General features: G+C 36.3%; 1 protein-coding gene across 1 annotated transcript in view; it reads left to right on the top strand.

Annotated features, from left to right (window-relative positions):
- LOC112404312 (collagen alpha-1(XIX) chain-like) overlaps window positions 1-3,994 on the top strand; it is a 160,223-nt gene extending 156,229 nt beyond the window's left edge. Inside the window, exons 14-15 of the mRNA XM_024752145.1 lie at window positions 1,728-1,781; window positions 3,809-3,994. Of these exons, the coding sequence (XP_024607913.1) occupies window positions 1,728-1,781; window positions 3,809-3,994 (240 nt within the window). The remainder of the gene's footprint in view (window positions 1-1,727; window positions 1,782-3,808) is intronic.
- Window positions 3,995-14,659: the final 10,665 nt, after the last annotated feature.

Below are 14,659 nucleotides of genomic sequence, written 5' to 3'. Positions count from 1 at the left end.
AAACTAATTTTAATAATATATCTTATTTAATCCCATATCCACAATGTTATCTTTTCAATACGTAATCAACAGAAAAATTATTAATGAGCTACTGTACATTCTTTTTTGTACCAAATATCGAAAACCCGATGGTATTGCACACTCACGGCACATTTCCATTCAGACTAGCCACTTCCAAGGGTGAAAAGCTACATAAGGCCCAGGGCCACCTATTGGGCAGTACAGATCTGACAACTGTAGGGGTGACTGCACAGAGGGTATCCAGTAAATGTCTACTGAATAAATGCATGAGCGAACTAAGAATAAACCGTAATCACAAAAATAGCCGTTTTCTTTCCACAAGTGTTCAGAATATGTTGATGCCAAGTTTTACTCCAGTGGCATGTATGAATAGAGTATGTGTTGCTTGATTTGGGAAAGAATGGGTATTTTAAATAATAAAGAGAATATCACATGTCAAATATGATTTAATTTTTCACTCATCCTTGTTCTATAAACACCTGGAGGTAATGATGGAAGGAACATAGCTATGAATTTTATCCACAAAGTTGTTTATGCATCACAAAGGTGTTTGTTTTAACCAATGATTGAATAGATGTTTTCACCCATTAAATTTTTTTTCTTAAAGTATAAAGCTACAGTTTTCTTATATTCTTTGTAACAAGATTATTTTAAATATCTCGTTTACTTTTGTTGCTTTAAATTCATCCTCAGCTTCTACATCGAGTAGCTACAAGTGATGGCATTTGGCATTGTTTATTCACCACAAAATGTCAGAACAGTAAGAGCTGGATGCCTCAGCTAGGAACAGTAAGATGCTTGGATTTACTGTGCATTCTGTGGCTTCAGAATATTTCTTTTTTCCATTATTCTTCCCTCACCCAATGTGTTAAATTAAGGCTGAGAAAAGATATTTATTCCTATTTACCATACAGTTGGGATGTGTCTATCTAATTTTCTTTCTGTTTACACTGTGAATACATTCAACTGTAGCACTGATCTCCTCCAGTGAAATCTATTGTGGTGTTCCTGACAGCTGTCATTTCTGAATCAGATCAACCAAATACCTACTAAAACATCCAAGAGTTCAGAAGACTCATGAATATATTTATCTGATATGCTGTCTATATTGTATATAGTTTTATTTGATAGCTTTATAAATCCAGGTAAAAAAAAGAAATAGGAGTTAGAAAACTAAACCAGACTTTAAAACAGGAGAGAGATTGCATTTTAGCTCCAGCTTTGTGAGGGATGGGAAAAGAATACATCCTTCATCCCTTCCCCTCCCCACAATTAGATTTCTTGATAGAGATGAAAAAATGTTTTTGATTTAAATCTTGAATTTTGGGGGCAAGCTTTATAAAGGCCAAATCAATGCTAAATCAGAGGTATTTACAACATCCACAAATTTAAGCCCAAGTGGATACTTAGAAGCTCACATAGACCTAAATGATGTTCTCCCAGATGGTGAATTAATGTAATTTTAGCAGGAAGCAAAGTTGCACAAATATGCAGTATTGCGGCCTCACACTGATTTAATGTATCTGTACCCACCACAGCGCAGATGTGGTATATCATTTTAGAGCCAGTTTTTCTATACTACACACTGAAGATGAGATTTGGGAGTTCAGTAAATTGTGATTTATTTTGCGACTAATGACTTGTTCAAAATTGCAGCTTTCTGTGAACTGTATATAGAAATCACATTGGCTGTGTTCTTTGCACAGGGTTTGAAAGGTGACATGGGTCCGCATGGTCCACCTGGCCCAAAAGGAGAAAAGGTACCGTATTCTCCCAGGAAAGTGCCAATCTTTTCTTAAGAAAACCCCAAGAACCTATGAAGTGACTTTTCATTGATACTGTTTAACTGCCAACTGTTTAACTACCAAAGGCTGTTATGTTAAAACATCTGAACAAGAAGAAAAGCCTTTTGGTTCATTTAATTAGTTTGAGGAGATTAAATGCACAATTGCTAGTCGACATTAATTTGTGTTTATAAGATTTCCCTTTTCTCTCCCTTGCTTAACAGTATTAAGTATTGCATCACCAAATTATAAGCCATGTCCTGTACTGGGGACCTTTGCCAATAGCACTGAACTGCTACCACAATGGTAAAGCAGGCGACCTTTGGGGGGAAGGAGGCTAACTGTGCATCTCAGTCTTAATCTAAATGCCCCATTTCCTAACACCTTTTCTCATATGTCATTTTATAGTGGCCTATTGGCAGGGACCTTGAAAAAGAGAATTATGAGATAGTAAAAAGCAAAAGTTGTTTTGAGTAAGGTACTTGGATGATACTAGTTTGATGACAATTGTACGTGTAGACGTTTTGCACTGTATTTTGTTCTCCATTCTCAGCACATTTAGAAATCTTTGTCTATCTTCAATATTTACCTCTACATTAAAATTGACTTTGCAAATTGGTCCCCAATGACTGATTTAAGCTACATCAATGTTCTTTAACAGCTGTCGGTTATTTTTATTCAGTTGTTCCCAAAATAATGATTACACAAGGCTAAGTCTTCACTTTTGAGGTGATTATGTTAGATGAAAAAATTGGACGTCATAGAGATACTCCCAACACGAGAATACAGTGTGCCAGTGCCCCATGCCACATGGTGTTGGTTCCACAATGTCCATTTGAAGGGGGATTATGGCAGTGATGCTTGACTTTTTTTAAGCAATGACTTTATTCAATTCACCAACGGCACTCCGGGATTCAATTTATTTGTCTGCAAAATGAGGGGTTTTGATGAGATGGAGGGTCCCTAAGAGTCTGTCAAATTTAACATTCTATGAGATGGAGGGTCTCTAAGAGTCTGTCAAATTTAACATTCTAAGACTTGCCTTTTAAAAAAACTTAATTTCTTTTATTGAGGTGTAGTTAATTTACAATATTATATTAGTTTCAGTTGTACAGCATAGTGATTCAAAATTTTTATAGATTATACTCCATTTAAAGTTATTGTAAAAATATTGTCTATATTCCCTGTGCTGAACAGTATATCCTCGTAGCTTATTTATTTCATGCTTAGTAATTTGTACTTCTTAATCATTTACCCCTATCTTGCCTTTCCCAGTGATGCTTGATCTTAATGACTAAGAGTTCTCATGAAATAAATAAGGATACTGATACAATAAAGCATATAGGTGACATATTTATAAATTGGAAAATGATAAACTTTTAGATTAACTATATTTTTTTAGATTTTGAATAGTTTGTCAGTATATCCACCTGGTAATTTGTATTCACATAGGTCAGCAAAGCAACATTAGTATTTAAAAATACATGAATATAGGCAAAGCCTCATACAATTGTTGGCAAGTGCAAGGTCAGTTCAGCAAAGCTTTAAAAGAGGCAGTGGGACTGCTTCTTGCAGCTGGAAGGCATGAAGTGGGGAGACCCACTTATTATTTCTTCTGATCCCCATGCTAACTTTGTCAGAAATATAATCTGTTGTTGTGACAATTCCCAGCTGCTCCATTGGCAAGTAACCATATTTGAAGAGATATTCTTTCTAATTTTGGATTAGTAGACAAAAGAATGGAAACTAGATTATTTTAGCTTTTCAAAACAAGTTCTGCCACTGCAGAAAGCATGGGGATGCACAAGGCGATATTTATATCATGAGAGCTAAAAGCACATGATCAATTTTTCATTGTGCAGAGACCTTTATCAAGATAAAATTCTACTTTTCTTTTCTTCCAGATTTATCTAGATATTGCTTTGATCCATTCAGAAAATTTATAAATAAGATGAGCAAAAAGGGACTATTGGTAATTGCAGCTTTTCTTTCATCTATTTTAGGGAGATCTGGGACCTCCAGGACCGCCAGCCTTAACTGTAAGTATTCTTGAAGTCAAAATTCAAAACAAATACATTAAACCTGTTTATTATTCACATTACATCATGATTAAACCAGAATTTAAGCTACTGGATATTTTGAGAACTGAAAGTGACTTGAGTAGATCTAGGCAGACCTCCAGATTTTAAAGATGGGACATCTGCCCACAACACTGAAGGGCTTAACCCGAGGTCATGCAGGTAGTTCTAGAAAAGCTTGGAAGCAGTACCTAACCTAAGCAATTTCCTCCACCCTCCATGTGGTTCATAATTTTGCCCCTTAAAAGTTTGATTATACATCCTTAACATGACATTTAAAGTTAATGGAAGCAGAGACAGTTCTATTTACTCTAAAAACTGTAAAAGAACAAAATAAACTATAATCACCCAATGTATAAATATAGCTACCTATTTAAACTGTTACATTCTCCCAAACCTGTTCAAGACTGTTGTTTTTTCCTACATGAGTTGCTTCTAAGATTTGCACATGATAAAATGTCAGTATTTCAGAAACAGATTTTTGAGAAAAGTTTATAATGTGCGCATAATGGGATTGTTCTCAATTAAATGGTTCATCGTTTATTAAACATTTAGTCATAAGTATGTAATGATTTTATATTTGGATACAATTTGCTGTTACTGATTTTCTTCGTCGTCCATTAGGGTTTCTCATTTAACTTAAAGATTTGGTCTGAGAATGACACTAAGCCTAATGGAAAAGAAGAAAAGCTTTTAAATAAGATCATGTGTAGCCTGAGGTCTCTTGAATTTTATGTTGCTATCATCTAATGACATAAATTAAGAATTTAAATCATCAGTTTTCCGAGACCTGTCGTGATCATAGAAGGTTAGGTATAAAGAAGTCTAGCATCTGGATGGGGGTCTTCCAGCAGAGCAGCATAGGACTCGCAAAGGCTGTGTGACTTTGATAACTTTCCTATTTATCTTTGTACTTGAAAATGTCATTATGAACACTATGTTAATAATGTCTTACACAGATAATCTTTGCAATGCTCACTTGAAGGGCAAATATCTCTTCATAAGTGGAAAATCTAAGGAACCAAACAAATGACTTTCTTAGGACTATCCAAGTTCAATTCACACTGGAATTCTCTGCTTGAAGCTTTGATTTTCAAGACAGAAATAAAACTATTTATTTGAGAGGAAATTTTAAATGCATATTATTCAATTTTTTATAATTTGTGGAGTTTATTTCTTACATTATTTGATAGTGATTTCAAGTTAAGCCTGCTCATTTTATTTAAATCACATGCTTGCTTTTCTTCAACTGAGTTATGTGCTCAATCATTCCACGTAGTTATCTGATTACCTAGTTGTTTTCAACTTGTGTTTGAAGACCAAAATGCAATCTCTATCTGTATCATTTCACCCGATAAGCAAATTTGACCCCTCAGCCAGAATATTATGTTGGACTCTATCTATCTTGTGGATTTTTAGTGACAGCTGACATCTTTCTGCCAGGTAGCACCTTGTAGATGTCTCTTTGCCCTATTCAGCTGGCAGACACCAAAGGAGTACAAGCTGATCTTTACACTTATCTAAAGATATGAGAGAGATGCTAAAGTAGGAGGTCAAGATGGCAGATTAGGAGGACGTGGAGCTCATCTCCCCCCACAAACACATCAAAAATACATCTGCAGGTGGAACAATTCTCACAGAAAACCAACGGAAAGCTAGCAGAAGATCTCTTACACAGCCAAAGCTGGAAGAAAGATTCCCGCATAACTGGGTAGGACAAAATAAAAAAGGCATTGGGACAAGACTGGTGCCCCTGGGAGGGAGCTGTGAAAGAGGAAAGGCCTGCATGGGCAGCCCCTCGCCCTTCGAAACCCTTCACTAGCTGGGAGGTCCATCGGGACAGAGGAGCCGGAGTGGGCCTGGACTCTGCCCACGAGGAGTCTGTGTGTGCTGGCTTGTTAGCAGTCAGGGCACAGAGAGACTGGTAGTGATGGCTGCCACCTTACCCACCTCCCAGCCTGGAACGCACTTTGGGTGGAGCTGCTAGTACACAGAGGAGGTAGGAGCTGAAACTTGGGCTTCTGTGGACGAACCCTGGGAGAGGACTCGGTCTAGCTGTGTGAAGACAGCCCCCAGGGCCTAGAGTGTAGTCCAGGCCTAACCCCAGAGCCTGTTGTTAGTGCACATATGGCAGAGTGTGAGCCCACCATAGGGACCTCCCACAATTAGCCTGCCCACGTGGGGCACTGCTCCATTGGCGGGCTTTGTGCGTGCACACAATATGGGACAGGGGCTGACACCTGAGCCCATAATCAGCACTCCCACAGTGGGGGCAGGTGGGAGGTGGGCCCTGCAGCAGCAGACTTCATTGGTGTGCACACCAGTGGGGGGCACTGTCCACAGAATGGCACATCTCCAGCGGACAGGCCCTGGCCTGGCGAGAAGTGTGCAGAGGTTCCTTTCCCAGCAGGAGTGCTTCAGTTCCACCCACCTCACACAAAACTTGGAGCTGGAATCTTGGGGGAAAGGCTCTGGGAGAGCCCTACCACAGAGAAGGCCTAGGTCTCAGGTGGCAGCACACCACTTCAATTCCTGCAGCTACAATGCCCTGATCCCCAGGGTCAGCCTTACACTAGGTCTGGGACAAACACAACAGAGAAAGGGCTGTGACCTTAGGCTGCTTCTGAGCAGAACTGTGGACTCCTGAATAGGTGGTGCATAGGTTCACTGTGACCACATGGGCTTCTCTTGCTTCAGCACTCACCTCCTTGGGACAGAGCACACACTTAAGGTCAACAGAGCCTTATCAAACCCAACCTTCACGGCTTCTACTGAAACAACTGGGGAGCAGACCCCACCTCCAACAGGGTTGTGACAGCCATGGAGCAAAGAGGAGGCCCCACCCAACGTGCAGGGCAGGAATTGGATACCACGACACCAGTCATACCCTCTATCAAGGGGATAACAGCCAACACACTCTGAGGAGAGATGTGGCAGGCATCCGTTATGAAAACAGCTCTCACAGCAAAAATATTAGACTTACATAGTCTACAAAGGGATGCTTTGACATAAAAACAGCCCTCCAAGACCACAGTAGATAACTGTTTCTCCTAACTTCATAGAGTCAGAGAAATATAAGTAAAATGAAGAAACAGAGGAACTACTCTCAATAAAAAGAACAAGTGAAATCCCCTAAAAAACAATTAATGAAACATACCTCTTCAGTCTACTAGACCTCTGAGTTCAAAAAGGAGGTAATTAAAATGCTAAAGGAATTAAGAAAGATTTTCAATAGAAATGCAGATCACTGTAACAAGGAACTAAAAACTATAAAGAAGAAACAATCAAAATTAGACAACTCAATTGCTGAGATAAAAAATGAGCTAAAAGCAGACTGAATAATGCAGAAGAACAAATTAGTGATTTGGAAGATAGAATAATGGAAATCACCCAATCAGAACAGCAGACAGAAAGACAAATGAATAAACAAATGAGGGCTTCCCTGGTGGCGCAGTGGTTAAGAATCCACCTGCCAATGCAGGGGACATGGGCTCAAGCCCTGGTCCGGGAAGATCCCACATGCCACGGAGCAACTAAGCCCCTGTGCCACAACTACTGAGCCTGTGCTCTAGAGCTCGCAAGGCACAACTACTGAGCCCATGTGCCACAACTACTGAAGCCCGCACTCCTAGAGCCCGTGCTCCACAACAAGAGAAGCCACTGCAATGAGAAGCCTGCACACCACAATGAAGAGTAGCCCCCGCTTGCCACAACTAGAGGAAACCCACGCACAGCAATGAATACCCAATGCAGCCAAAAATAAATAAATAAAATAAATAAATTTTTAAAAAATGAAAGAAGCATATGAGATCTATGGTATTATATAAAGTGTGCTAACCTACACATAATAAGAGTTCCAGAAGGGAAAAAAAAAAAGAGAAAGGGATCAAAAATGTATTTGAAGAAATTATGGCTGAACACTTCCCAAACCTAAATAAAGAAAGAGATATTCAGGTACAGGGAGCACAGAGGGTTCTGAACAAGATGAACCCAAACAGACCCACATCAAGACATATCATAATTAAAATGGCAAAAGTTAAAGAGAGGATTCTAAAGTCAGCAAGAGAAAAACAAAGAGTCAGTTACAAGGGAACCCTCATAGGCTGATTTCTCTACAGAAACTTTGCAGGCCAGAAGGGAGTGTCAATATATATTCAAAGTCCTGAAAGGGGAAAACTTGCAACCTAGGATACTCTACTCAGCAATATTATCATTTAAAAAAGAAGGAGAAACAAATAATTTCTCTGACAGAAACTGAAAGAATACAGCAATACTAAAGCTAACCTAAAAGAAATGTTTAAAGATCTTCTCTAAATAGAAAAGAAGCAAGAATCTATAGGAAAGGCAAAAACACAATAGGAAAGGCCAATATATAAAATGATTAAACATCACTTAAATAAGCCAGTGCAAAGATTAAAAAACAATTAAAAATGTTGTTAAAGCAATTATAACTACAATTGACAGCAAAAAGATAAATATGAAGACATAAAATAGGACATCAAAATCACAAAATGCAGAAGAGGGGAGTAAAAAATATACATATATTGTTTAGAATGTGTCTGAACTTACATGACTATCAGTCTAAAGCAAGTAGATATAGTTCTGGGTTAACATACTTGAAAATCAGAGTAACCACAAATCAAAAACATACAACAGATTCACAAAAACCAAAAAGAAAGGAACTCAAGCATAATACAAAAGAAAACCGTCAAACCACAAAAGGAAAACCAAAAGAAAGGAACAAAGAAGAACTAGAAAATCAACTGGAAAATAAGGTTTAAAACGGTAATAAATACATCTTATCGATAATTACTTTAAATGTCAATGGACTAAATGCTCCAATTAAAAGACATTGAGTGGAAGATTGGATAAAAAACACAAGAATCTATAATATGCTGCTACAAAAGACTCACTTTAGGGTGAAAGACACACATAGATTGAAAGCAAAGGGGTGGAAAAAGATATTTCATGCAAATGAAAACAACAAAAAAGCAGGGGTAGCAATACTCATATCAGACAAAATAGACTTTAAAACAAAGTCTATAACAAAGGACAAAGAATGGCTTTAGATATTGTTAAGGGGGTCAATACAAGAAGAAGATATTATACTCATTAACATATATGCACCCAATATAGGAACATCTAAATGTATAAAACAAATACTAACAGACATAAAAGGAGAAATTGACAGGAATACAGTAATAGTGGCATACTTTAACACCACACTGACATCAATGGACCAATCTTCCATACAGGAAATCAGTAAGGCAACAGAGATCCTAAATGACACAATAGAACAGTTGGACTTAATTGAGATCTACAGGAAACTACATCCAAAAATCCCAGAATACACTTCTTTTCAAATGTGCATGGAACATTCTCTAGGATAGACCACATACTAAGACACAAAACAAGCATCAAGACATTTAAGAGGATAGAAGTTATTTCAAGCATCTTTTCTCACCACAATGGTAAGAAACTAGAAATCAACCACAGAAAGAAAAACAGGAAAATAAACCATTACATGGCGACTAATCAATCATGCTATTAAAAAACCAGTGGGTCAATGACAAAATCAGAAAATACTTTGAGACAAACAACAATGAAAACATAGCCTTACAAAAATCTATGGGATGGGGACAAATGTATATATATATAACTGATTCACTTTGTTATAAAGCAGAAACTAACACCATTGTAAAGCAATTATACTACAATAAAGATGTTAAAAAAAAATCTATGGGATGCAGCAAAGGCAGTTCTAATAGGGAAGTTCATAGTGATACAGGCCCTCTTCAAGAAACAAGAAAAATATCAACAACCTAACCTATCACCTAAAAGAATTAGAAAAAGAAGAACAAACAAAACCCAAAATCAGCAGAAGGAAGGAAATAATAAAGATCAGAGGGGAAATAAATAAAATTGAGATAAAAAACAATAAAAAAATCAATAAAACTAAGAGCTGGCTTTTTGAAAGGATAAATAAAATTGACAAACCTCTAGCCAGGTTCACCAAGAAGGAAAGAGAGAGGACTCAAGTAAACAAAATGAGAAATGAAAGAGGAGAGATAACTACCAATACCACAGAAATACAAAACATCATGAGAAAATACTATGAACAGTTATATACCAACAGATTGGACAACCTGGAAGAAATGAACAAGTTTCTAGAAACATATAGTCTGCCAAAACTGAGTCAAGAAGAAACAGATCATTTGAACAGACTGATTACTAGAATTGAAATAGAATCTGTAATTAAAAAAAAAAAAAACTCCCTGTAAACAGAAGCCCAGGACCAGATGGCTCACTGGAGAATTCTACCAAATATACAAATAAGAATTTATATCTATCCTTCATAAACTATTCCAAAAGAATGAAATGAGGGACCACTCCCACACTCATTATATGAAGCCATTATCACCCTGAAACCAAAATTAGAGAAAGACACTGCAAAAAAAGAAAATTATAGAGGAATATCCTTGATGAATATAGATGCAAAAATCCTCAACAGAATATTAGCAAACTGAATCTAACAGTACATGAAAAGGATCATACACCATGATCAAGTTGGATTCATTCCAGGGTCACAAGGATGGTTCAATATACTCAAATCAACCAGTGCGTTACAGCACATCAACAAAAGAGAAGACAAAAACCACATGATCATCTCAATAGACACAGAAAAAGCATTTGATAAAATTCAACGTTCATTCATGATAAAAACTCTCACCAAAGTGGGTATAGAGGGCACATATCTCAACATAATAAGAGCCATTTATGACAAACCCATAGCCAACTTATAATTTATTGGTGAAAGGCTGAAACCCTTACTGTTAATTTCTGGAACAAGCAAAGATGCCCACTCTTACTACTTCTATTCAACATAGAATTAGAAGACTTAGCCACAGCAGTCAGACAAGAAAAAGAAATAAAGGTATCCAAGTTGGAAGGGAAGAGATTAAATTGTCACTATATGCAGATGACATGATACTCTATATAGAAAACCCTAAAGACTTCACACAAAAACTATTAGAATTAATAAAAGAATTCAGCAAGGTTGCAGGATACAAGATTAATATACAGAAATATATTGCATTTCTTTATGCTAACAATGAAATACCAGAAAGAGAAAGTAAAAAACCCCCGAAAATCCCATTTAAAATCACATCAAAAAAAATAATAAAATATTTAGATATAAACCTAACTAAGGAGGTGAAAGACCTATACAGTGAAAGCTATAAGACATTGATAAAGGAAATTGAAGATGATTCAAAGAAATGGAAAGATATCAATTTCTCTTGGATTGAAAGAATTAGTATTGTTAAGATGGCCATACTACCCAAAGAAATATACGAATTTAATGCAATCTCTATCAAATTACCCATGACATTTTTCACAGAACTAAAACAAATAATCCTAAAATTTATATGGAGCCACAAAAGACCCAGAATTGCCAAAGCAATCCTGAGGAAAAATAATAAAACTGGAGGCATAAGCCTCCCAGACTTCAGATAATACTACAAAACTTCAGTAATCAAAACATCGTGGTATTGGCACAAAAGCAGACATATAGGCAAATGGAACAGAATAAAGAACCCAGAAATAAAACCACACACCTACAGTCAATCTACAACAAAGGAGGCAAGAATATACAATGGAGAAAAGACAGTCTGAAACTAAAATCAATAAAAATAGAAAAGCTGGAAAATTAAAAATATATGTGGAAATTAAGCAACACACTCCTGAACAGCCAATGGGTCAAAAATTAAAAGGGAAATATAAAAATACCTTAAAACAAAGAAAATGGAAACAAAACATACCAAAACTTATGGGATGCAGCAAAGGCAATTCTAAGAGAGATGTTTATAGCTATAAATGCCTACATTAAGAAAAAAAGAAAGATCTCAGGTAAACAACCTAACTTTACACCTAAATGTACTAGGGAAGGAAGAACAAACAAAGTCCAAAGTTAGCAGAATCAAAAAAATAACAATGATCAGAGCAGGGATAAATGAAATGGAGACCAGAAAAACAATAGAAAAGATCAATTAAACTAAGAGCTGGTTTTTGACAAACTTTTAGCTAGACTAACTAAGATAAAAGACTAAATAAAGTCAGAAATTAAAGATGAGACATTACAAATAATACAATAGATATACAAAGGATCATGAGAGTACTATGAATAATTATACACCAACAAATCAGACAGCCTAGAAGAAATGGATAAATTCCTACCAAGACTGAATCATGAAGAAATAGAAAATTTGAATGGACTAATAATGAGTGAAAAAATTGTATCAGTAATAAAAAACCTCTCAATAAAGAAAAGTCCAGGACCAGATATTTCACTGGTGAATTATACCAGACATTTAAAGAATTAATGCCACTCCTTCTCAAACTGTTCCAAAAAATTTAAGAGGAAACACTTCCAAGCTCATAACATGAAGCAAGCATTACCCTGATACCAAAGCCAGATACGGACACTATAAGAAAACTCCAGACCAATATCCCAGATGATTATAAATGCAAATATTTTCAAAACCATACTAGCAAATCGAATTCAACATCATATTAAAAGGATTATACACTGTGATTCCCTGAAATGCAAGGATGTTTCAACATACAAAAATCAAATAGTATGATATACCACATTAATAAAATGAAAGATGAAAATCATATGATCATCTCTAATAGATACAGGAAAAGCATTTGATACAATTCAACAACCTTTCATTATAAAAACTCTCAACAAATTGGCTGTAGAAGGAACATACCTCAACATAATAAAGGGCATGTATGACAAGCCCAGAGCAAACATCATACTCAACAGTGGAAGGTTGAAAGCTTTTCCTCTAAGATCAGGAACAAGACAAGTGTGCCCACTCTTCCAACTCTTATTCAACATAGTACTGGAAGTCTTAGCCAGAGAAATCAGGGAAGAAAAAAGAAATAAAATGCTTTCAAATCAGAAAGGAAAAAGTAAAATTGTCTTTATTTGCAGATGTCAAGATCTTACATATAGAAAATTTTAAAGACTCCATCAAAAAACTGTTAGGAATAATCAACAAATTCATTAAAGCTGCAGGATACAAAATCAACACACAGAAATCAGTTTCATTTCTATACACTAACAAAATATCTGAAAAAGAAATCAATCCTGTTCACAATAGCATCAACAACAATAACATTTTAGGAATAAATTTAACCAAGGAAGGAAGAAGATATGTGCAGTGAAAACTACAAGACTTTGGTGAAAGACATGGAAGAAAACACAAACAAATAGAAATATATGCTGTGTTCATGGATTGGAAGAAATAATATTGTTAAAATGTTCATACTACCCAAAGCCATCTATAGATTCAGTGCAATCCCTATCAAAAATTTAATGGTATTTTTTTATAGAAATAGAAAAAAAATCCTAACATTCTTATGAAATCATAAAAGACCGTAAAGAGCCAAAGCAATCCTGATAAGGAAGAACAAAGGTGGAGTCATCACACTTCTTGACCTCTAACTGTATTACAAAGCTGTATTAAAACAGTATGGTACTGTCACAAAAATAGACACATACACCACTGGAACATAACTGGGAGCCCGGAAATAAATCCATGCATATACAGTCAACTAATATTTGACGAGGGAGCCAACAACACTCATTGGAGAAAATACAGTCTCTTCAATAAATGGTTTGGGGGAAAACTGGATAATCACATACCAAAGACTGAATTGGACCCCTATCTTACACCACTCACAAAAATTAACTTGAAATGATTTAAAGACTTAAATGTAAGAGCTGAAACTATAAAACTCCTAGAAGAAAACATAAGGAAAATTTACTTGACATTGGTCTTGGCAATGAATTTTTGGCTATGACTCCATAAGTACAGCAACAAAAGCAAAAATAAAAATGTGGGACTACATCAAACTCAGAAGTTTCTGTACAGCAAAAGAAACAGTCAACAAAATGAAAAGGCAACTATGGAATGGAAGAAATATATACAACCGTATATCTGACAAAGGGTTAATATACAAAATATATTAGGAACTCATTTAACTCAACAGCAAAAAGCCCAAATTAACCACATTTTAAAATGAGCAAAGGACCTGAATAGATATTTTCCCAAAGAAAACATTCATTTGGCCAACAGGTACATGAAAAGATGTTCAACATTGCCAGTCATCAGGGAAATGCAAATCAAAACCACAGTGAGGTATCACCTCGCCCCTGTCAGTAGGACTGTTATCAAAATGACAAGAGATAACAAGTGTTGGCGAGGATGTGGAGAAAAGGGAGCCCTGTGCCCTGTTGGTGGGAATGTAAACTGGTGCAGCCTCTATGGAAAACAGTATGGAGGATCCTTAAAAAAATTAAAAATAAGACTACCATATGATTTAGCAATCTGAATTCTGAGTATATATTCCAAAGAAATGCAGTCAGTACAGTTGACCCTTGAACAACCCAGGTTTGAATTGCATGAATTCCCATTTATATGTGAATTTACTATATGAGCCATCGTTGGTAGAATCCAAGGATATGGAACCATGGATACTGAGGGTCGGCTGTAAAGTTATACACTGATATTTGACTGCACTCCTAACCCCTGTGTTGTTAAAGGGTCAACTGTATTTCAAAGGAATATCTGCATTTCCATGCTCATTGCAGCACTATTCACAAATAGCCAGGACATGGAAACAACCTAACAAGTGTCCATCAAGGGATGAATGGATAAAGAACATGGAGATACACACACACACACACACACACACACACACACA

Source organism: Neophocaena asiaeorientalis, unplaced genomic scaffold, assembly GCF_003031525.2.
Source record: "Neophocaena asiaeorientalis asiaeorientalis breed wild unplaced genomic scaffold, Neophocaena_asiaeorientalis_V1.1 scaffold544, whole genome shotgun sequence".
Lineage (NCBI taxonomy): Eukaryota > Metazoa > Chordata > Mammalia > Artiodactyla > Phocoenidae > Neophocaena > Neophocaena asiaeorientalis.
The sequence above is the reverse complement of the archived record's forward strand: the minus strand, read 5'-3'. Positions and strand labels throughout refer to the sequence as shown.